This window comes from Leptonotus elevatus, chromosome 15 (genome assembly GCF_054856555.1).
Source record: "Leptonotus elevatus isolate MCC_2025b chromosome 15, RoL_Lele_1.0, whole genome shotgun sequence".
NCBI lineage: Eukaryota > Metazoa > Chordata > Actinopteri > Syngnathiformes > Syngnathidae > Leptonotus > Leptonotus elevatus.
In genome coordinates this window covers 14,789,293-14,814,498 of record NC_141253.1, presented here as the reverse complement: position 1 = coordinate 14,814,498, position 25,206 = coordinate 14,789,293, and the positions used below count along the sequence as shown (strand labels likewise).

General features: G+C 37.8%; 1 protein-coding gene across 1 annotated transcript; it reads right to left on the bottom strand.

Moving 5' to 3' along the window:
• Positions 1-1,747: 1,747 nt before the first annotated feature.
• Positions 1,748-24,810, bottom strand: atp8b1 (ATPase phospholipid transporting 8B1). Its single transcript, XM_086096708.1, has 30 exons — positions 24,685-24,810; positions 16,577-16,758; positions 16,397-16,494; positions 16,060-16,173; positions 13,733-13,831; positions 13,395-13,456; positions 13,104-13,176; positions 12,515-12,585; positions 12,264-12,346; positions 11,854-12,012; positions 11,628-11,716; positions 11,227-11,417; positions 10,749-10,833; positions 10,438-10,561; positions 10,318-10,361; positions 10,047-10,203; positions 9,751-9,939; positions 9,549-9,661; positions 9,271-9,435; positions 8,920-9,031; positions 8,174-8,249; positions 7,850-7,985; positions 7,381-7,509; positions 7,147-7,303; positions 5,940-6,163; positions 5,776-5,859; positions 4,100-4,345; positions 3,471-3,609; positions 3,170-3,300; positions 1,748-3,041 (listed from the first exon to the last, which is right to left on the bottom strand). Exons 2-30 carry the CDS (start codon positions 16,737-16,739, stop codon positions 2,820-2,822), a joined length of 3,735 nt encoding a protein of 1,244 aa, XP_085952834.1. The 5' UTR covers positions 16,740-16,758; positions 24,685-24,810; the 3' UTR covers positions 1,748-2,819.
• Between the last annotated feature and the right edge of the window lie 396 nt (positions 24,811-25,206).

Sequence of the window (25,206 nt, the reverse complement as noted above, 5' to 3'; positions counted from 1 at the left end):
CAAGAGGGAAACGGTTACCAGAAAAGGTGCAAATGGCCCAAGGTTGAACTGATGGACAACCTAAGACACAAACCAAACTTTTATCTCTGCAGTTTCTCCATCTTGATTGCTCATTTCCAAAAGTGTTCTCGTTCATATTGGAAGTACCATGGACCAAACTGTGAGAGCACGTCCATGTCTTTGTGTGTGTTCCTCTCTTTCTGCCTGTACTGTATAGATGAGACCCTCACCTCGAGGCGAGCCGATCCTCTTACTATAATACCTTTGCCTAATCTCACAAGCGAATCAGAGAGAGCCTGGGGCACTAGGCACTAATAGGTTCACACAAATGGGATCTCGTCAAAACCCCTTAATCCTCCCGGAACTGTAAATATGGAGGGCATTATCTGCGTAGGCCTAGAGGCCTCTGATGTGGTACTGATGCAGGTTTGACAGAGAGGCTGCGAGATAGTAGCCAAAAACATAAATAAAAATAATTTAACATGCTGTAAACCGTGTTAGAGCAGTAATACTGTTAGATGATGAAATACATTAGAAACATTTTAAAAGCCAGATTGAGTGTAATGTCTTGCGTTTTTCTTGAAGAGACAAAAATGAGGGATTTTTTTTTAACCTCCACTAAATGTGTAGTTGTGTAAGTGAGAAGTATTATACACAAACAATAAACTTTTTGGCGGAGCTGGGGAATGGAAAAAGCAAGATGTTACAAAATATCTAAATTTATGTCAATTCATCAGAGAATAGCGCATGAGAAATAGTGAGAAATTTGATGAAAAAGGCAAATGTATCAGGTGGATGGATAACCATGCAGGTGGACAATTTGATGTCCAGCATTGTTTGGTGTTGGAGGTCACATGCACATTTTGCCATCCTAATTTCTACTGTACAGTATTTTTATTTTATTTTTTTACAGCACTTTAGTATGAATGCATTTGTAGGCCTCACTAGAAAAAATACACAATATGTGAATAAAACAGAAACATTTCATCAGATTAATGAAATCATTTTTAAGAGATTGCATACGACAAGAACAAAGTGTGATTTTTCTTTTATTCAACATAACATCAGTGTTAAGCACCAACCGAAGTAGCTGCTCACCTTAGACTATTTCGTTTATGTAGGCTACATTCTTATTCATATTCCCGAAAATCATAACATGAGGTGTGAGATGCTACTTCTTTAAACACTGCGTAAATCAATTTAAATAAAAAAATATTAAAATTCTGATAAATAAGAAGCTGGTATAGGGCTGGCATAAGAACTGAAGCAGACTTACACTACACTACATTTCAATGTTTATCATTACACATCTGATTTAATCATGCTATCGTTTGCTTTGATTTTTCGATTCCTTCACATGATCCCAGAGAACGTATGCTACGTGGAACCCATTTAGAAGGTGAAAATATATGATTAAAAAAATAAGCTGAGATGTGCAAGAAGAAAGAAAACCATGGTGTTAAAAATATATTTATGTGATGTGGCTTCATAACTAAGAGGTAAATGTTAGATCCTCCTTTGAGAAACACAGGTGTGAGCACGAACGCACACGAAAGAAGTCAAATATACCGAGTTGGGGAGCATTGTCTTGCAGTGACACCCAGAGGCTTTGTTTGGTACTGCCAAACTAAAATACAAGCACGAACCTTACTGCTGCAAGACGGATGGACGGATATATGGATGAATGGATTATGACCAGATTAAGTGGAATAAAAATAAATATATTTTGAGAAGAAAAAACATGGTGTCATATTGATACATACCCTTGGTTTTTATTAACAACACTGATAAAATATCATCAATTGATCCCAACTACCGCATGTCTGGGTCAACTGCCTCTATTAATTTAATCATAAAAACACATCTGCATACAGTAAAAGAACAACAATGTCTTAGTTTTGGCTTGGAAGTGTGTAGCAGATAAATAAATTTTAGGGCTAACAAAATGACATTTTAATGTAAACAAAGATTTGTATATTTACTTTACATGCACACGGATGCAAACAAAGCTGTAAAATCTTGAGAAAAAAAAGAGATGGAAGATAATCAAGATTCTTTACATCATGGGCAGGAAACAAGGACAATAGCTTTTAAAGAAAATGATGCTAAAAACTAAAGATTTTGATTGAAACAAATTTACCCCAAAAAAGTGATTGTGAGAGCTGTCTCAGCCACTAGAACAGTGTTCACTTCACAAAAATAAATGACATAACACACTTTACAGCGGGCCATCTCGCATACCCTGACATCGTAACATCCCTCCTTTATTCATGATACAATATTAAAAGTGTGTTTAAAAAAAAAACGGAGTGTCTGTTTTGAATTTCTGAATTTTAACAGACAAAAATAAATGAATCAATTTAATCATACTTAATGGAAATTAAAAAAGGAAAATACTCCTTCTAAGTGCTCGATGGATAAGGAGCCATACCTGTTGGAAGGTGAAGTGGTGGTGGCAAGTGAGAAAAGTGGCTTGGGTGAGGTCAACCAAACTTTTAAAAATAAAGCTTTTTGTTTTAAAAATCCTGAGTTCAATAAATGACATTATTGTGAGGCACACTGACAGCGCATGACCCAAAATGGCAGTTGTTTCTCTTTGGTTTTGCATAATAGAGTCTGTGCATAGAGGACGAACAAGTGCCTCAGGTCTTCTGTTACTTTCAAAAGCACTTATTCAAAAATATCCCTCAACTTTGAAGATGTCATTTTGATGCTGAGTTACCAATCTTGACCAACTCAAAAGTGTTGGCGCCGATTGAATGGTGATTCCAGAAATGGGAAATACACCACAGCAGTCAGTTTGCACCGGTTTCCAGCCATCAAATGTTCTCAGCTCTTTCAGGAACCGCCCGCAGGGGGCCAACCCGCGACGCGGGGCGCCTCCGAATGCTCCGCCCAGAAGCGATGAGGTCGGCGAAGCCTCGAGAGTGGGAGAAGGCATAGCCAGAGCGGCGGGAACGTGCACCGCGTTGGAAACCTGGTGCCCTTTTCTTCGCATCCCGTTGCATTTCTAACTCGTACCTCTTTCTATTTCTCTGGACCTTGAGGGCAGAAAAAAATAGATTTACAAACTCATACGTGACTGATTGGTCAAATGAATCAGTCAGGTTTTCACGTATGAGGCCTGAGACTGGGAAGGGCCTGCAAGTTTGACCTTCAGTGACGTTACCTTGTCTCCTGTGGAAGGAAAGATGATTTTATGGAGGAACTGGATGCAGATGACAGGCAGCAGGCTGATGCCCACTGTGAGGATGATGACTAACCACAAGTAAGGCTGGCGGAAAGCGTTTGATGCTGCCCCTATAAGAAATTAAATATCGGTAACATTCTTAGTGACAAAAGACAACAGGGTTAGAGTACCTTTGTATTTGAGCTCATATGTATTGTATAAGATTGTGGCACACAAATAAATTTTGTATACAAAACTGAGGACCGACATGAACATGGATGTTGCCAAATGAACCACTGACCTGTGAAGGTAAAATGACGGGGAAAGATGACGTGAATTCCAGCACTGTGCAAGTCAAACATAATGCCGAAGTAGATGGCTATGCTTCCTAGAACGGCAAAACAGTTGACAAAGGTCCAGTAGGAGGTATCCAGGGAGATCTAAAGACAGGAAAAACGTTTTACATTTTTGCAGTTACGCTCACCTGTAACATGTACGTTATTTTTCTCTGACACAAATAGCATTATTGCATTAGCAACAGAAGACCTCTTTGCATCCAGTTCTTGAAATTAAAGTTAAAGTACCACAAGTATTGTCACACCCAACTAAGTGGGGCCAAATTTGTTTTCCGCATCCCCTGGGGGAGCAGAGCAGCAGCAGGAGCCGCGCTCGGGAATCATTTGGTGATCTAACCTCCCCAATTCCAACCCTTTTTGCTGAGTGTCAAGCAGGGAGGCAAATGGGTTCCATTTTTATAGTCTTTGGTATGACCCGGCCGGGGATTGAACCCACGACCTCCCAGTCTCAGGGCGGACACTCTACCACAAGACCACTGAGTCATTGTCATTCCATCAGGCTTATGTATAATGAAATGGTCAATACTTGGAAATTATGACAATGTCAAACTTGACAGACAGGTTAATGACTAACCTGTAGATTGACAGTAAAAACGAGCGATGAGGCAGTGACAACGGCGAAAGACTGATAATCTGAGGGAGCTTCTCCATCTTGCCCCATGGTTTGCAGGAATGCTCCGTAAGGAATGAAGAAGATAATGAGGGAGACGAAGATGCCATGGAACAAGCTGATGAAGAAGTTCTTGTAGTTGAACATCGCCCCCTGCTGACCGGGCAGATACAGCTTGGGAAATTTCAGGCTCAGTCTGTCGTTAACGTCCTGCAGAAAATGCAAAAGAGTCATTTTTAAAATCTGCAGCTTGATTTTCTTTAAGCCTCACAAAACCACATGGATGAATCTATACCTACAAACAAAATTGTGGCTAATAAAAACGCTTAGTGGCTTCAGTAACTGTGAAGCCACTATTCAACGTGGCTGGTGAGCAGAAAAGTTCATCTCAATGCCAGCGAGAGTGACAGACAGAACAATTATATGTGGTACTGCTAGATAGCAGAATATACAATTAAACTGTGTATTAGCCACCTGTTGACATTCCTAGAACAGAATAGTAGCTGTGTGTTCACTAGTCAGGCCCAAAGAAAAAGTTGCGAGCAAATTGAATTGAGGTTATTATTTCAGTGAATGCCTTTTGTGACATATTTGTTTGGTGCTGCAGTATAAGAGTTTCGAATGTTTCATATGCACTTTTCGTGGCGGAAACAGAGTTGTTTGCCGCTACTTTAACCCGAGCAAGATGAATTAGTTAAATTTCAATGCATTATTTTTAGGCGTATTTTTTCTGAATTTCCATTTCCAAAGTTGTGAATACAAAAACAATGTCTCAATGGTAAAACACCTAATAGCAGAGGTCTTCAATAGGTCAAATGTGGTCCTCAGTCACACAGATGCTACTCTATACTGACCCTGATCTATTTTGACATCATCTATATTAGAAACAACTTCACACATTAACGGTTGTCTTATTTTAACCTGAGCACATTTCGAGCAATGTTTTTTCCATCGTTGCGATCGAAACGTACAGTAAATGTGGGTGAGTCAGGTAAGCGGTAAGGAGAGAGACGAGTTCTAAAAGTAAGTTGAGAGCAAACAGATATTGCACTTTAAAACAACAGCGCAGCAAAGACACAAAGAGGTTGACGTATTATATCTGTTATTCATAGATATATAAATAATCGAGAATGTTATCAGGTTAAAATGCTCACAGCGTTTATGTTACTTTGATATTTAGCCACAGAATTTTCCCCAAAACTTTTATAATAAATACATAAATCATATTTTAAGAATTATATTATGATAGTCCATTTGGTTCTTATATACTGGACCTCTTTAAATTTAAACTGATAACCTCTGACCTAAAAGTTAGACATAATGCAGTCTATTGAATTGTTGACGAAAGCTTTTTTCTTTTGTGCGTCAACAGGAATGGGAAGGGTGGGAAGGACACATACAGTCAAGTCATGCTGATGTCATTGTATTTACAAAGCTGACACGCCCCACAGTGGAAATTGGTTTCTTGTTCCAAACTGAAGCTACTGTAAATTGTACTGCTTGGGGGCTTCAGTGGGTAAACATTTCATTTCAGAGTTGTACAACTATACAGTTAAACTTTCAGATCTCAGCACATCCTGGCTCTGAACTGAACTTTAGTATATATAATTTTACAATCACTATGACATTGTTGTTTTTACCTGATCAAGGAGTCCAACTAGAAGAACAGGTAAGCTGCTGTAAAAAAGATTGTAGAGCGTGATGAACCAGTCCTCATAGGCCACCTAAAGACACCAATAAAAGATTATTCAGGGCCTGGAATCGCATTACTTTAATGTTAACTTTAGGAAAACAAGATGCTGACCTGTGCTGAGTATCCGCTGAAGAAAGAGTACCAGAAATGGACCAACGTGAAGGCAAAGTTCTTGAAGAAGAAAAACCGAAGGAACTTGCACATTCGAATGTATGACCAGCGTCCGTGCACGAGCAGGAGTCGTTGCAAGTAACGGAACTGAGCAAAAGCGAAGTCACTGGACATCACAGCCTGCATCCCCTCTTGGCCACTGATGCCAACACCAATATCTGCGGCTGGAGGAACAGGAAATGGGGAAAGATGGAGTGAGGATGCAGGGGAAGGTGTGCCATTAAAATGTGTGTATGTACACAGCAAAAAATTGGAGCGTTCAAATTCAGAGTAAAATTTTGGGGAGTTGATTTTAACCCCTGAAGTGTAATTTTGTAACATTTTCAGGGTTAATTGGTGTTATTTTACAGAGTTGATCACCTAGTGTTAGATCAACTCTGCAGAGATGTAACTAATCTCCACCTTCGCACCTAGCGACAAACGACAAAGAGTAATCGCCACACTTTAGTGTAATATCAACACTGACCAATGCTGACTAGTACTAAATTTCAACGACCATCAGAGTTGTTTTAACCTAATCCCAGTGTTAAAATAACACTTTTATAAGTGTTGTTTTAACTATTTAGTGTGGACCAATATAGACACGTTTGAGGTGTTAAATTTAACTCAGTAGGTGTTGAATTAACAGCAGCAGATCCCCACAAATTCATGGTTCATAACTCACAAATTCACCTTTTTGCCAATTTTTGGAGGAACCGATTGTATCGTATCAAACCTATCACTGAATGGTTTAGGGTCCTGGATACATTAATGAAATGCTAATGTATCACAAACCCATTCGGGCTTTGAAGTCTGCAGACTCTGGCCAATAATCAATGAAGCCCCGAGTTCAAAGCAAACATGGTGAATCAGCATTTAGCGGTTATGCTGCATGCAAATGGTATTAGCTGCCAACAAAAGTGAAGCCAGCCCAATGTGTAATTGCTTTTAAATCCACATTAAAAAACAGCATTTTTAAAATCATGTTGACCAAAATCTTGTTCCTTGTTTGCTGTATATTTACTGGTTGAACAACTAAAATACACAACTGTAAATCAATTTTAGGGGAACATCCATTACTCATAAAAATGTGCTCTTCACAGACAGGCTCGGTCCCTGTCACCTAGGAATAATGAGGGTCAACTGTAGTAGATATTTGCATACATACTCTTGATCATGTTGACATCATTGGCCCCATCTCCTATGGACAACGTCACCGCCTTCTTATACTTCTTCACCAAACTGACCACATTAGCCTTCTGCTTCGGTGTGACACGACAGCAGATCACCGATTCACACTCACATGCCATGTCCACAAAGTCAATCTGGGAAGAAAAATCGATTTGTGCAAACCATTCCATCGAAACTCAATTGTGCCTACTATTCTGTTATTTGTTTTAACCTGTCTCGTCTCCTTCTCCCATTCGTTCATTGGCTGTCCATCCTGAGGACTGCTGGGAGGCGGTCGCTTTCCTAGACGACGAAGACGCAAACGGCGGCGTTTCTTCTTCTTTTCATAAAGAATCTCATTCTGAGAAAATAACAATAAACATGATGTGAAATATAAGAATTTATTGGTAAAATTGTTAGTAGTTTGGTTGGTAAGCTATTGTGAGTTTTTCTATTTCAAAATCACTTTTTTAGGCACCAACTCAAACTCAATATTATATATGAATTTGATTTACTTAGAAAAAGGTTATCTTTTGTACATCATTAGCCTCTTAACAAACACTTAACAATGCATTATTGTAAAGTAGTACCTCCGTGGAGGAAAAAACACAGCCATTAAATGAACAAAGAACAGACAATAAAACAATCAACAATAAAAAAATAATAATAATACATCTAAAAAAAAACAAAAAACAAATTACCAGCCATCCTCCGGTGATAATGAGTGCATTTTTGCCCGGCTCTGGGAAAAATGGCTCTGCAGGTTTCTTCTTTCTGCCTCGGCTTTCAGTCGGAGGCTCGTGTCTCCTCTTAGCCTGACGGAGGCTAAGCTTCTCACTGGTGACAAACAAATCAAACCAGATTAACAATGAGTCAATGGCCTAACAATTATGACAAAGCAAGGACACCTTCTGAAGCATGTATTTACACATTAATATTAAGTAATTGTACTTTTCACATTTTGCCTGTATTTGATGGTGTTTGTAGAGAAATGCATGGAAATGATTTCAGTGAAATGAACTCACTTGACATCCTCTCCATAGTGAAGGTGCATGTCGTCTGTCAAAAGGGAGCATGCAAATCCAATGTTCTCTGCAGTTTCTGGAAGAAGGAAATAAAATCAAGAATACAGAGAATTGCGACGCAAACACATTTTTACTGATTTTAGCCATATAATGTTAGCCCATTTATCAATTACTTAAGGCAATGAAATACAGTAGTCAACATATTTGTCAACTATTTTGTGTGCCTCATTTGGATAACATGCTCAATACTCAAAATTAATGATAATTCCAATGCGCTGCTCTACCATAGCCCTTTTCACACTGCACTCGCTCTGTGTGAAAGAGTCACGCAGCAACACCAAATGATCGGTTGCCAGCGTGCCCATATTTGGAAGAGATGACGTACTAGCCGACCAGGAAGTAGCCTACACATGGAGATTTTGCCGCTGGTTAGACCGCATCTTGAAAAGATGTATTTTTCATTGTTGCAAAAGAAAGCCCTATATTTGCTCATTTTAAGAAGGAGGCAGAGGACACAAGCAGCAGAGGAACAACTTGGCAGGAACTTGGTTAGTTTAATCATGAAGTTAGGCTACTTGTAAAATAGGTCCGCCAAAATAACACTAAATGACTCCAATTATCCAATTAGAGACACTTGTTTGACGTCATGCTGATGAATGAGTTTAATGACGATCCACAGCGCCCTGCTAAATGCAGTGTGAAAGGGGTTTAAGCTACTGGTTTGGGTCTCTTGAGTGTCTAAGTACCTTTCTTATCTCCAGTCAAAACCCAAATCTTGATGTTAGCCTTTGCCAGTGTGGCGATGGTTTCTGGTACTCCTTCTTGCAGTTTGTCTTCAATGGCTGTTGCTCCAATCAACTGAACAGAAAGGTACAGTTGATATGTTTGACCAAGAAAAAGAAATGAGATTCATTAAGGATATTTTCTCTTGATAAATGGGAAAAAAATATTGGAACAACCAGCAATAAAATTCAGTGGAGTTTCTCAGAGAGAATACAATCCGTTTTCAAATACAGCAGTACTGATAAAGTGACAATAAATGCATCTTTGACAATGGATTCACTTTCCAAACAAAAGATTCAGCATTTCCCACTCACCATGAGGTTTTTCTCAATCATCTCGTACACTTGATCGAGGGCAGCCTCTCTGTTGACCATGGTCACCTGAGCATCATGGTGTTTCCTTGACCAGGCTTCATACTCGCCACTGCTGATGTCTTTGTAGCACAAGCACAGAGTTCGCAAGGTCTCGTTGGCAAATTTCTGTAGGGGAAAGAACAGCACTAAAAAAACAGTTCTCTATATTTCATAGACTCAATATTGGACATAAAATACATTTTACTCTTTGAAATCAGAGTTAAGCAAAATGAGCTCACATCTAGAGCAGTTTGAGTAGACTCCTTGTGTTTGGAATTGGGTGAAAGTCGCTCGTAGATGACTATGTCAGCTCCTTTGCAGTAGAGACGAATACGACCATCTGGAAACTTCACTGAAAGGGCAAGAGATTAATTTAATCAGATTCAACTTGCTCTGCTTTGTACGGCTAGTGATCAGATTTGTTTGCGTGAGTACTCATACAGATGATGGACATGCGTTTGCGGTCAGAGTTGAAGTCGAGCAGCGCCAACATCTCGTAGGTTTTCTCCTGTCCCATCTCTGTGATGGTGATTGTGTCCTGAGTTCGGGACAGAAAGACAAAGCCAAAGTTCCGAGCTGCCGTTACTAGTGCGCCTTCATCTGGAGACGCCGCTTGGTACGCCAATTCGCCTAAAAATGAAAAACAAAATCAGAATGTTCATAATTTGATATAGAATACTTGCTTGATAATTATACTTTAAATAATTATGAGTCATCATTAAAAAAATCTAAATTACCATCCTTGTTGTCCACCATGACAGTGTGACAAAGGGAGAGGAGTCTGAAGAAGTCCATCGCCTCTTTATCCTTCTCGGATCGCAAACAGGCAACGAGGGAATTGTCCATGAATTGGAACTTTTTGTCAGCATGCCGATTCCAGCTCCAGTCCACAGGCTTTTAGGAGAGCACAGGTGACAACTTTAGTTTGTTTATTTCTAATTTAAACACTGGCATCTAATGAATACAACTAACAAATATTATGAACATAAGTTTTCAGTATTATGTTACCTTTCCGCGGTCCAGAGACACTCCCTCAGCAGTGGTTGGCTCACCTGTTGCAAATAATGCAAAATTTAAATGTAACATTTTATGACAAAAGTGCATTGCATGTTTATTTAAACCAGTTACCATAGCTGCGTCCAGCGATGGTGCACTTTTTGAACTGCATGACGTTTTGTGTCAGCGTTCCTGTCTTGTCTGAGAAGATGTATTCAATCTGTCCAAGCTGCTCATTCAGGGTGGTGGTTCGAGCCTGTCAAGAATTGGATCAGAAGGGATTGTCACTACTGAAGTTCAGGAGAAGGAAACTAATCCTAAAAGCAAAGAGTTATTCCAAACCTTTGATTAATGTGCATCATTTCAGTCATTATGCAAACTGTCATGCGACACGAAAACAACGTTCCAATAAGTTTCATTTATTGGTTTATATTGCAGTGTACCTTTGCTGGTGTGTCTTTCGCTGCATAGTACATCTGCAGGTCCCAGTTGATGAACTTACTCTGGCCAAGACGGATTACCTCCACACTGAACACAGAGCAACAAAAGAGCAGTTTTATGTGTTGGTGTGTTTAACATTTAGATCAACAATGAGTTACTGCAGAGCTTGTCACTGAAATAGTGAACCCTATGAGAGACATGCTCCAAACCCACCCGCAGAGGGCAGAGACACCATGTAAAAGAAGAAAAATAAAATATGCCTCTTAAGAATTTCTTTTTAATTATTTTTAATATTATGATTGTTTTTATTATAATTTTTTTTTTTATAATTGCGATTACTTTTATTTTTGATTATTTTCATTTATTTTATTATTTTTGTTATTTTTATTTTTAGCATTATCATCGTTATTATCATCATCATCATTATCATTATTAGACAGAGTCAGATAAGGTATTGGGGACATAAATTATTTTACTAACCTGACATAGAGTGAAATAGGCACCATGGTGTTCAGAACGATGAGGTAGCCCCAGAAGCTAAGGAATCCTCTGTAGGAAGTACTATCATTTCTACCATCATAAATATACCAGGCGTTGGTCCCGACTTCCTCATACCAAAAGCTGTGACCAATGGCGAGTCCTGCTGCCACCAGGATCAGGAGGACAAATATCTATTGAGTTGTCAGACAAAAACATATTTTTATGAACTGCATGTCCAAAGTAAGACAACCTAGTTAGTATGTCTTTAAGTCTATTAATCAATAATAAATACCACATGCTCATTTCATCATTTAATCAAGATGCCCATCTATTTACAGCACACCGTGTGTCAGTGTATCAAATCATAAAATCAGTAATGATTGTATTCAACTTGAACTCACAGTGTAGACCATATAGTTCATCAACTCATCAATTTTGGTCCTCTTGAACCTTGTCTTTCCACCATTTCTCATTATTTTTGTATCAGCACCTACAGAGCAAAAAAAGAAAGAAGAAAAAAAGAAAATAGTGAACGCAATTCTGATGTTGTATGTATACTATAAAGCTACACAAATGTTTTTGTCAAATTCAAGATTTTTCTCGTGGAGACTGGAGAGACATTCAAACCTGCGAAGATGACAAGTCCGTGACATGCTTCAGTATTTCTGATCTTGCACCCTCGGAGAAGCATGTTGTCCAGGTCCAGCGGATAGCGTTCTTGCTTCCAGTGCATCACTCCTGTGAACCTATCCAGACGGTTGTTGGGCTCCTCGCACTCAATCAGTGCTATAAAAGAGATGGGGTCCAAATAAACAGTAGTGTATTTCTACTGTGTTTAGAAAACAACTACTTAAAAAAAAAACTTACATAATAAAATTTAATTCCTACAAACCAATTATTGTACAACTTATAAACATACATGAAATGCACACTTAAATACAAAGTAGTTATTCATTCAAATGCTTTACATTAAATATAAGTTCATGAACTTGAAGCAAACCATGTAGTCCCTAATTGCAAAAATGTGTAAGCGTTACCATCAAACTGAGCCATTTGACGCTCCTCCTGCAGTCTTTCATCAGTTACTCGAATTCCCATTTTAAATTTTAGGTTGGTTTCTCTGAAAAGGAAAAACCAACAACAATAATTTATTACCACTATTGTGAACTATAACTCGGTGATGATGATCTGATACAGTATCTGACCATTTGTAGTTTAACTACAAATGTTTGAATAAATAAATAAATACAATAAAAGATCAAATAAGATTTTAAAAGAGGGGCCTCACCCATCAAGCTCTGCTGTTTCCACATAGCACAGGCTATTTGGGTTTGAGCTAGACAACAGCAACATGTCCGCCTAGAAAACAAAAACAAACAAGAACAAAAAACACAATCAGACACACTGGAAAGGTAAAAAAACAAACATGTCTGTACATGTCAGTTTGCAAACAGAGCCAATTAAAATTATTACATTTAAAAGAAGGGATAAAATGGTGGGTTAAATAGAATACACTATTCTACACTAGTGTTCATATTTACATTGTACTGCATTTAACTTAAAAAAAAAAATGCTTAACCAATCTTTCAAATACATACATATTAGAAACTAGCTAAATCTTCCTTCCCCAATTAAATTCAATCAGATAACAGAAACACTATCAACAATCAATTTGAAACTGTAAAAAGCAGATGATTACAGTATGAATAAATTAATGATATCCATCCATCCATATCCATTTTCTATAGCGCTTGTCCTTGTTTTCTATCCCAGCCGACTTTGGGTACACCCTGGACCGGTTGCCAATCAATTGCAGGCCAGATTAAACAATTAAACATCCACACTCACTTTCATGCCTATGGGCAATTTACACATACCGGAATAAAATCATTTTTCTTCAGTCGAACTACATCTCCGACCTCGATGTGTCTCCACTTTGACTCTTGAAATCTGAGCAATGAATGCAAAAACAAAATGTTGTTGCAGTTTGTTAGTAGATTATTTTGATCTCAAATGGATAAAACTGAATATAATGATATAAAAATTGGTATTCTTTATAAGTGAACAGAACTGAACAGATATAGGCATGCTTTTTGTGGTGCATTTCAATTAAATATTTACCCAAAAATCTAAACGTTAATGACAAGTTAACATGAACAAGTTCTGACCTGTCATCAAGCAGGACCTCACATTTCCTATTATTAACCTCCTTGTCCATCCTGTGTCGAGCCTGAAAGGTAAAAGCAAGCAAGAGGGAAAATAACTTAAAGAAGAAAATGGAATGACCAAATTTTCAGAGAAAATATACATCTAAAAAACAAAAACTATTTATCTCCCTCAATAGAACATTTTTAAGGGTGTTCCTAAGCTGTTATCATACATCATCTGAGAATAGTGATAAACAAATAGCAAAAGTATTTGTTGCTATAATTTACCGTTACGTAAATGTTACATTCTATATTATTTTAGTAGGAATAGGATGCTCTCAGCCAGTTGCTTTTCTTACAAGATCGTCCACCAGGTCTTTGATGGCAGTTACTCCCAGAACCACAACCAGAGGAATCAGAGTGGTGTACCAAGGCAGAGTTGTAACAGCTGGAATAGACTAAGAAGACACAACATGCATTGGTCCTTTGGAATGTACGTATTTCACACATGGAATGCATGCATTGTAGCAGTGGATAGTTTGCAGTTGTGGTCAGAAATGTATATCCAGGTGTTGCTCAGATAATTACAATATCAAGGGAAAGTCAATTTATGTCAACAATTTGTTTAAAAAAAAAGAAGTAAAACTTCCATGTTACATTACTTTCCCACGCACGCACAAAGTGAAATAGCCTTTATTTGTTTAAATTTTGATGATTATGGCAGAAAGACACAAAAATAAAAATTTGCAAAATTAGAAGATTGCAAAGTTCAACATTGTAGGCTCCATGTGTACCAATCATGTCAGCTACTTAAAAACCATCATTGACGCACTCCATAAGGAGAAAAGGTCTCGAAAAGAAAGAGCAAAAAAAGCTGGATGCTCACAGAGCGCTGTATCAATTCAAAATACATGAACAGTGAGTGTCAAGAGGAAGGGGAAGACGTCGTTGGAAAAGATGCACAAGTGACAAGGATGGAGAGGATGTCAAGTAACAGTGATTCTGAAATCTTGGCAAGCTCCATGAGGAGTGGACTGAGGCTGGGTGGTCCCAGGTCCTCTTTTCACATGAAAGACAATTTTGCATATCATTTGGAAATCAAGATCTCTCAGAGACTGGAGAAGCACAAAAGTCAAGCTGCTTAAAGTCAGTAATAGTTTGGGGAGCCTTGTCATTTGCTGGTGTGGCTCCATTGAATATGTTTACATGCCATCAATATTTGGGTTACGGTCAAAATTTTGATTTCTGAAACATCCGGAATAACCCGGTTTTTTACACGCTTACTCACGTGGTCGTTGTGCTCAATTGGAAAACCCGATCAAAAGTGGGATGCAAGGACAACGTGATTTCCGCTTTTTACATTGTACTTTATATTAAAAAAGTGGTTTTAAAAGGGTTATTGCCTATTATGAAGTCCACAGTCAATACAGCTGTCTACCAGGAAATTTTAAAGCACTTCATGCATGTTTCCCGCTGCCTGTGAGATTTTTACAGACAATGATTATAATTTCCAGCTGTATTTGGCACCTGCTCACAAAGTCAAAACTACAATGGAACAACAGTGTTTGATTTGCCAGCAAACTTGCCTGACTTAAACCCTATTGAAAACTGATGTTGTATTGTTAAGAGGAAGACGAGGGAACAGAAACCCTGAACCGCAGACGATCTGGAGGCTGATATCAAAGCATCTTGGGCTACAATAACACCTGAACTGTGCCAAAGGTTGATTGTCTCCATGCTTGATGGTGTCATGAATGTAAAAGGTGGCCCAAAAAAGTACTGAGTGCATATGACTTGACTACCAACATTTCTGTCCATTTGTATTCACATGAAATATTCTAATTTTGGGAAACACTGAATTTTTTTATGTTTGTGGTATTTTTGCCATAATCATCGAAATTGAAACAAATAAAAGCTTGAAATATTTCCCTTTGTTGGTGGGGAACTAATGTAACATGCAAGTTGCACTTTTTAAAACAAATTATTGAAATAAATGGGCTTTTCCTCAATATTCAAATTTTCCGACCAGCACCTATATACAGTCATTTCTGGACTACAAGGCGCACCTGACTATAAGCCACGTTAACTAAATTTAGAGAATACTCAAATTTGTTACACACATAAGCCGCACCCGACTGTAAGCCGCAGGTGTTTTATTATTGCCGCACCGGGTACCCGCTACTTTCTTTTCCATAATAAGGCCGCAAATTGTCTCTCGTTCTGTCTCTCTTACTGTATTTGGGCTCACTTGGTTTGTTTTGCTCTGCCTGACGCTCTTACGCTTCCTTTATATTGCACCCCCTTGTGATCTGATAGATAAGCCACACCTTTGTATTAGCCGCAGAGACGAATGAAAGTGAAAAAAGTAGCGGCTTATACTCCAGAAATTACTGTACTCAAAATGGACATGAGGAAGATAAACCCTAACACTGAAATAATTAGTAATAATAATAATTATTATTATTATTGTTATTATCATTATTATTAGTAGTAGTAGTAATAATAATAATAATTATTATCATTATTATTATTATTAGTAGTAGTAGTAGTATTATTATTAATAAAAAATAATTATTAACTATTATTAATAATAATAATAATAATTCTAAAACAACTTCTCACATTCAATTGTTTTATTTTTATAACGTAGTAATTCTGAGACTGTGTTACTGCTTGTGATATGTACCTGTAGGATGAGCAAGGCCAAGAAGTAGATGTTGGCGACTCTCTTAAACTGCTCATACAAGTTGAGGGGAAGGAATGTGAAGACGTTGTATTTGTACGTCTTGATGGCATTCCCCTGTAACAATGACAAATGGTGATGAGTACCAAGCCAGGAAGAGGAAATATTCCAAATGATTCAACAATGACGACAAACATTTTTACAACCTTGTTACAGTAAAAAGCTTACATGATTGAGTACCGTAAATTAATTACCATGAGGAACATTAGACAAATAATGCACCCAATTATTTGTTTCCTAGTGTTTTGGCCAGGTAAGAGTAATTGTTTTTTGCACTTACAGAGTATTTGCTCTTTTTAATACACAGGTATACTTTTTTGTCAAATTCTGGCAGGTGGTGGTAACCTCGGTCATTGGCTTTTACTTTCCAGCCAATTTCTGAAGAGAAGAGAACATTTCAGTTAGGAAGGAGCCAGAGGGAAGGAAGGAAGGACAGACAATCATCTTTGTAGTGCCTTACCACTGGGTCTAACTTCCGCGGGGGGCTGTGGGGCTCCTGGCGTCGGCTCTTCTTCCTCTTCTGAGCTCACATCCAGCTCATCGTCTGTCTCATCATCACTGTATGGCATGACTTCATCATTGGGCCCCACAGATCCTTGGGTGCCCACATGGCGCGCACTCATTTTGACACCGCAGATATCTCTGAGAAGGAAGAAAGGATTCAGTTTTTAGAATTCTTAATGCCGATGTGCTCAACAGCAAGTAAAAGCGCAAAATTCTAACAGATTAACACTCTGTTGTCCCATCAACAAATAGGTTAGGATAGAAAACAGGATGTGCTATTGCATTAGCCAGATAAAAACATGTTTGTTACAAAAGAAAAGCTACCAAGCACACAGTAGATCATAGCTGTTGCTGCCTATCGGTTTACGCTATGTTGCCGCAGACTAGACAGAGTGTTAGTGATAAGCCCTGCTCAACAACATAAACTGCAAATGACACAAGTGTCACAATTGGACTACGGAACTCGGAAAGAGGATAGCCTATTTTCTTTTCAGGGCAAAATACCTGCATGCTTTGTTGTATTTAGTATGGCAACTGAGATGTTGTTTAAAAATACAAGTTATTTTTTTAAATCAAGCTCCTGTCATCATCCAGTTGAACAACTTACCGCTCAAGTGGACTAAACAACCTTACATACTTGTCTAGAATTATGTCCTCACTTAAAAAGTAGCCGCCATCAAGGCCATTTAAAAAAAGAGAATGCTGGATGTCTCCTTGTTAGGAAATTATAAACCCATCTCAAACTTTTCCTTCTCAATCAAGAGAGTCAAAAAAGTGTTTTTCAATCAACTTGGCACATTCTTGAACTCAGATATTTTTATAAATTCCAGCCAGGTTTCCGACCTCATCACCTCAGTGCAGCATTTGATCATCATACTGTTGAACAGGCTGGAAACTTGGGTGGGGTTAAATGGAAGAGTCCTAAAATCAGGACGGAGAAGCTTTGTGACCATTGGAAATTGTTAATCTGACCGAATGGCCGGGACGTGGGGTCCCTAGTCTAGGGTCAGTCCTTTGACCCCTTTTGTTCAGTCTGTATATGTTACTTGCTTCAGAACGTCAATGTTGACTATCATGGTTATACAAATGACACAGCTGTATTTATCAATGTCTCTAAATGACAGCAGCTCAATTAAAGTTACTGCCTAGAACAATTTGATGAACTAAAATGTCCTTTCGCCAAACCAAAACAAAACGAAGGTCACTGTTTTTGGCAATAAAGAAAAGAGGATTGCTCTGAGGAAAATACCTAGCATCACTGTCTTTAGAAATCAAAGACCAAGTCCAAATTATTGGGGTGCTCATAGACTCAGACCTGACTTTCAGCAATCATGCTCCAAGCTGACCAAAAGAAGCTTATTCATGCTTTTATCTCCAGTAGATTCAATTATTATAACGGTCTTCTGACTGGACTCTCTAAAAAAGAGCATCTGACAGTTCATTCAGAACGTTGCACCTTGGCTTCTGGCCAAAACTAAGAGATCACAACAAATCACTCCAGTCCTAAAGGCTTTACACTGGCTCCCAGTCAGCTGTAGAATAGATTTCAAAATTCTGTCTATTGGTCAATAAATCACTGAATGATTTGGGTCCTGAATACATTCAAGAAATAAACCCAGCACGACTCTGAGATCAGCAGACTTTGGTCAATTAATGGAGCCCAGAGTTCAAAGTAAATATGGTGAAGCTGAATTTAACTGTTATGCTGCACACAAATGGAGCTAAGGTGCTAACAGACGTGAAGTCAGCCCCGAGTGTAAATGCTTTTAAATCCAGGTTAAAACATTTTTGTCCATGTTTTTCCTATATATATTCTAGATTAGGATCTCTGAACATTTAAAAATCTTTTTTCCTTTTGATTATTTTAGAAAGCTACTCTTAAATGTTTTTAAAGTCTTGTTAAAATGATTTAATGTTGTCAATGTATGTTCTTTTTAGTCACGTTTGTAAGTTTTGTTTTCTTTGCTTTGCTTCTGATTGGCGTTAACTGTTGTTTGTTGGTGTTGTGTCATTGCTTTTGTCAAGCACATTGAGTTGCCTTGTGTTTGAAATGTGCAATAGAAATAAAACTGTCATGCCTTGCAGCTCATACATCAACACTGACTATTCATTGAATGTAATGATAAAAAAAGAGAGAAACTAAAACAGAGTGGCATTAATGTTACATAGCTTGTTTTTTTTTATCTAGAGTCTAAAACAACTTGGATGTGACGGTACACTTAATTCACACAATTAATGGACTGCGTGATCAGACTATTATTATGCCCTTCCTGGTGCGAGAATGCAAAAACGCCTTGCAGCTGTACAGTTACCAAAATGTGAAGGAACATGTTGATGTTGTTTAGGGCAGGATTTAAAGTTGGGGTTTTTTTTTCAATTATTCTGAATAAACAAGTTTAGTTGCATTGCTTAAGACCCACCGAATCCCCCCCCCCCCCACCCAAAAAAAAATCATTTTAAGGAACATTTATAAAACAAAACTATTTCATCAGTGCCATCATCAGAGTCAGAAAACAGGTTTGGTGGCTGAGGTAACTATGGCAACAATGAGGGAGGGCGGGGTATATGCTCTGCAGAGTGGGACAGAGGAGAGCATACCGTAGTGACGACAGTGAAACCTGAGAGTGGGGGGGGGGGGTGGCTCAGCTCTCGTTCAGACAGGTAAAGTGAAGAGCAAATAAAGGGAACGCCACACAAGGATTGACACAAAAAAAGATGTCACTCAGTCAGTAAATAAAAGCAGAAGGGATCGCTTGCCAACTGGCATTCACTGTATGGGACCCAATTTTGATACAATACTATACAAACGTGCAGCCTGATATATGCATCAACTGGCTTTACATCTGATCCCAATTACATTCTATCAATGATTCAGTAAACAGTACTGATCAAATCATAGAACAGCACACAATAATAATCAATGATTTCCCATGTGATGGATTTCCACAATGAAGGGTCATGCATCTGTGGCTGCCTGAGGCATCTGTCCTGTGATAACTGACACTAATGTATCCATGCGGGCAACACAGACCATCTCTGAAGCAACTGATGTTCTTTTGCAAGTGTTGTAATAAATAACTAGGAAACAAAAAGACAATTCAGCACAAACACCAAATCGCCCGTTCTGCAATTATCACTTGTCATGAGTGAAAGTGAATCTATATTGGTAATTAGTTAGCAAGTGTAACTGCACCGGTTATTAATTATCATTACTCAAACTTAAATGTAAATATTTCTAAAAAATATATATAAGTTCATAAAATGAATTTTATATTCAGTAGGCTGTTCAATTTCAGTTTACTAAAAACACAGCATCTCCCCTATACCAGAATGGTTTGACCCAACTTGTCATTATTCTACCTAGAATAACCTGTCAATAACTTGAAAACTTTATTTAAAATTTGGTATATTATTCGTTTTTTAGAACAGAGCTTTACTATGATCCCAAAAGATAATACTTATATTTAAAATAAAAGTATTTATTTATGTATTTATGTATTATTTATTTATGTATTAATTAATTGTGTATTTATTTATTATGTATTTATTATGTATTTATTATGTATTTATTATGTATTTATTATGTATTTATTATGTATTTATTATGTATTTATGTATGTACTTATTTATGTATTTATTATTTTTATTATTATTTTATTTATGTAATAGTTAGTTAGTTAGTTATCTCTTTATTTTCTTTTTTTCTAAATAGTTCAAGAGACCACCAGTTCCAAAGTTTAATAAATCAGACAATGATGGCACAGCACTCGTTTGTTTGTTCTTCAATTAGAAATGCTTTGCGCTAGTTAGGGGGTACTTGGCTGCAAAAATATTTCACAGGGGGTACATCACTGAAAAAAGGTCTACAACCACGGACTTAAACCATGATTGTCCCTACAGCTAGAGTGTATAACTATTCTCGAAAACCAGTGATATAGTGTTTCAATCTCTTCAAGTTCACACTGAAATCATTTTCCAATATTTCAAAGCGGTTCTACAAGAGTGACCAAGTGAACTGATAACCTTGTTTTTTATTATGTGGTGATATTTTCCTCGTTGGATGGAGAGCAATTCTATGGCAGTGACTGGCACACAATCTATCGTAGACTTCTAACAAAGTTGAACTGTTGATATGAGAGTTACAAACTATAAACCAAATGTGTTTATTTGCCTGTGTATGTGAAAAAGCCATTGACTGATTGACAGATGATGACGAGAAAATGTGTGTCACATATTTGTCAGCCAATGACAGTTGTTTGGGTAGAAGCATCCTCATTAATATTCCATTCAATTTTAAGAAAAATCGTGGATGGTGAAAAGTGGCTGTGTTTGTTTATTATTTGATACAGGCCAGATTCTTCAAACAATTTGAAAGAAATAAAGGACAGCATTAAACTGTATGGAAAATCGATGGTGACATAAAGCCTTCTACCCTATTTATGTGATGTAGATGGCCACCCTCACTTCTCTTTCAAACCGTCTGTCTTGTGTATTCACAGGCATGTCTACAACTTAAGCCACAGTATTTAGATGGAAGAACAAGTGCTAGGTGACAAAGTCAACAATTGTCAATGAATGAAAAGTTCAAACAGAAAAGGTGGACGGCATTTTAATATTTAGAATCTCCTTTCTTTCCGTATTTTATAGGGGAAGTACCTTTCTTGATACATCCATTCGTCCATTTACTAGCGCTTATCTGGGGTCGGGTCGCGGGGGCAGCAGCTTTAGAAGGGAAGCCCAGACTCCCTATCCCCAGCCACTTCAACCAGCTCCTGCGACGGGATCCCAAGGCGTTCCCAGACGAGCCGAGAGACAAAGTCTCTCCAGTATGTCCTGTTTCTTGATATATATGTTATATGTGACCTCACTAGTCTAAACATGGCATTCTGATTGTTACATTTGTGGAATATGAGTTATGAAGCAAAATCCAGCCGTTTTTATCCATTTCAGGGGGCGGCCATTTTGCCACTTGCTGTCAACTGAAGATGACATCACAGTTACTCAGGGCTCAGACAACGACCAATCACGGCTCACCTGTTTTCTGAAGCTGAGAAGTGATTGGTTGTTATCTGAGACCTGAGCAACAGTGATGTCATTTTCACTCGACACTAAGTGGCAAAATGGCCGGCTTCTGATATTGATCAAAACTGCTGGATTTTGCTGCCTAACTCATATTCCACTAACACAATATTAACCACAATACTGTATTTAGACTAGTGGGGCTGCATAGAACATATTGTAAAGAATTTTGTTTTTTGGGGGTGTTGACATTCCCTTTAAAGAGTAACTGAACTTTTTATCTTTTATCGATAAAAATAAAAAAAATGGATAAAGGAGTTCAGACCAAAATAAAAAAACAAAAACAACAACCTGTAAAAATGACCAAATTAGCCACCTTATTTTAGCGAATGAAGAATGAAAGTCCGCCACTACCCCAATACCCCCCCCCCCTTTATGATGCAAGTTTTCACTGTACAAACCAAGCCGTGTTCAATGTGTTGTTTCCAATTGGACTTATCTATTAAAAAAAAATAGTGGCATCTTTAAATCAGGTGACTATTACAGTCAATTCAGCAATAGCATCAAATGAACGCTATTGACTTTGAGTCAAGTCACAATTGAGATTCTCCAGCAGTTCTCACAGCAGGAATCAAACTAATGAAATCCACTTAATGCAAGTCCATATACACCTCATGCTGGCTAATCTCCTGTGCATGGTGCCACTAAAATACTATGCATAGTCATATCAGTGAGGAAAAGTCTATTTCTAGCCACAAACCTCATCAATCATGAAGTCAAATTGTCAGTTACAGACAGTACATTGTAACTCTATTAGCATTAGAGTTCAAACTGGACAAGTGGAAAAATACTGGATTTAGTCTGAACATCAACAACAACAGCAATGCTGATTACTGATGAGAAATAGCCATTGATTAACAATCAATCATCGATTCCTTGTTGATGTTGATTTTAGATGGCAGAAAATAATTGTAAACTTGAGTTTAGATGACATTGCAGCCTCATTGTGAAATCCACATTGCCTTAATTACTTCAAGACATGACTGATCAACAATTTATTCAATGTAAATGACAAATGATTAACTGGTTTATTTCCAATTTTTTAGTGGAAGTTGAATTGTAAAATGTTGATTTGTTAATTTAGCTTGACTCCATCAGCATAGGTGATTAGGTAGATGAGTCACTTTGGAATATATATTGGATACGTTATCATTCAATTCAATTGAATTTAATTTGAAACTAATAAAACAAAATATTGATGACAAATTGTGAAACCTGTTTTTAAAAAATGACAAATTAATCATAATTTATCTTAATTATTCAATCATTTCAAACAGTTGCTTCACCATTTGCCATATACTCTTTTTTTTTCATAAATGAAATGATCTTGTACCTGCCATCAGTGTCAGCTCTTTCCGCAAAGTCACAGACAATATTTCCCTAATCAAAACTTTTGCTCATTGCTTGTTTATGGTAAACAGTCGGGCAGGTTGCTCGACCCAGGCCGCACTGTGTTAAGGTACAACACTCTCCTGGACCTTTCAGCATTAAAGTGGTTCAACAAGGGAAGATTACAGCTATCAAAACATGTACTCTAAAACTATTTTTGGTGTGTACTGTGCTGTTTTAAGAGATTCTTATTGCTGATTACACTGTCTTGTTGTGATGAACAAAGACTGCAGAAAAACAATTAGGATTTTTTTTTAACCAACACAATAAAGATGTTGGAGAACTTTTGTCGAGTCATCCAGAAGAACATTTGTCATCCAGAAGAACATTTGTGATGTCACTGGCATTGAGCCTGAGAGAGGACCGAGTTCACCAGGTTCTATTTTCATTCATTCAAACGGTGTTGGATGGGCTTGACATCAGGGTTTCCAAACGGTTCGACGCTTAAGTAATTTGAAAACGCCCTTTGAGCAGTGGGGTGCAGTCATGGTGAAACCCGAAAAGGCCTTCTCCAAGTTATTCACAGTATCTGGTTAACAAAATATTGCCAGCATGTTTTAGTACGATAATGAATCAGAAGTCACGGGGAACTTGGAGATTAGTCCTCATAGTTGATCACTTTGTTCATATATTGTACATTGTAGTTGGATAGTGAAGAAAGGACCTCAGACCCTATTTGAGAAATTGAAATCTGCTTGAAGTGGAAACTCATCATTAATCTCAATTCAAGCTTACTTAGAAACCAAACCAAACCACTATTTGGATGAAAAGGATTTGTGAATTATTCTCAGATGTCAAATGCCTGACTATATATGTACTACGATGATCAAAATACTACTTTTAAAGTGACATTGATTTAGCCTTGGGGTCACTTGCAGTTATATATATGGCAACAAAAGGGTACATTCAATAGAAGTAAAATTCTGCCCCGTTTCAGATAATAGTGCTGTGTTTCTTTGATCAATGTTTTTTTATTTTTATTATTGAAGTTGCGTTCAGTAGTGGTGTGTGACTTTTACAACATCATAGTGAGACTATATAGAGCCTAAATAGTAACCAAACTCATCAGAAACCATCTTGTATGATCCACCACTGCACACTACAACAATAATTAACACGTAGTTTAATTCCAAAATTGTGCATTGGAATCTTTAATTTGGCATATAAAATATTAGCATTTGGCTAAGTTTGCCTTTACTGCAAAGTCAGTCCATTATTAGTGTGAACAAAAATATATTAGTATTGTTTGGAACCGTGCTGGGACATTTGTGGCTTGACATGTGATAATGGGTTTTTACCTTTTTGTTTAATTTTGGCTCAGTTACAACCACACGCATATACACTTCTGTTAGGGCTAAAATGTACTGTATTTCAGATACAGTGAACATACTTAAAATATGATAATAACAACAATAAAAATAAACATATATAAAAAGAATACTGTGCTTTTGGCCAACGACAAAAATGTGAATGGAACAAGAGCAGGCGTCCAGGTGAGGCACTGACACTCCCTTCCAACTGTTTGAACCAACTCTTCAACACCAAACTGAAACTGACCAGGTACAAATGTTAAAGATTATATTAAACTGTACTTACAACGTGTTCTTTGCTGGTGAGTGGTAAAAAAGTAAATAATGGAAGAATCGTGGTCTCTCGGGTGTCCGGCCGCTGTGTCAGCGCACCATGTTTCCTTCTTCTTCCTGCTTGTTCAGACGCTCAACTGCACCCCGCCCTTCCTCCTCCCCCACGCAACCTTACCTGCCCGGCCCTCACTAACCCACGCGACCGGTCTGACACGTTCCACACCACATACGCACGTCGCACACACAAACACTAGGCCTGTGTGAAAAAATAATAATCGGCGTGGCATTCAGGGACTGCACGAGCGGCCTCCTCTGAAGTGAACACTGGCCAAGTGGGCAAGGTGCCCGAGTGGAACGTCACCCGATACGCCGTGATATGGAATTAAAATTCCAAATATATTACAGAATATTTACCCAACTAACATGTATGTTTCACGTTTTGAAAATATTGATGACAAGTGTTCTTTTTGTAAAGCTGTAGGCTACCGAAAAATGTAACACATTTATTTTTTGATTGCCCCATTAGTGCTTGTTT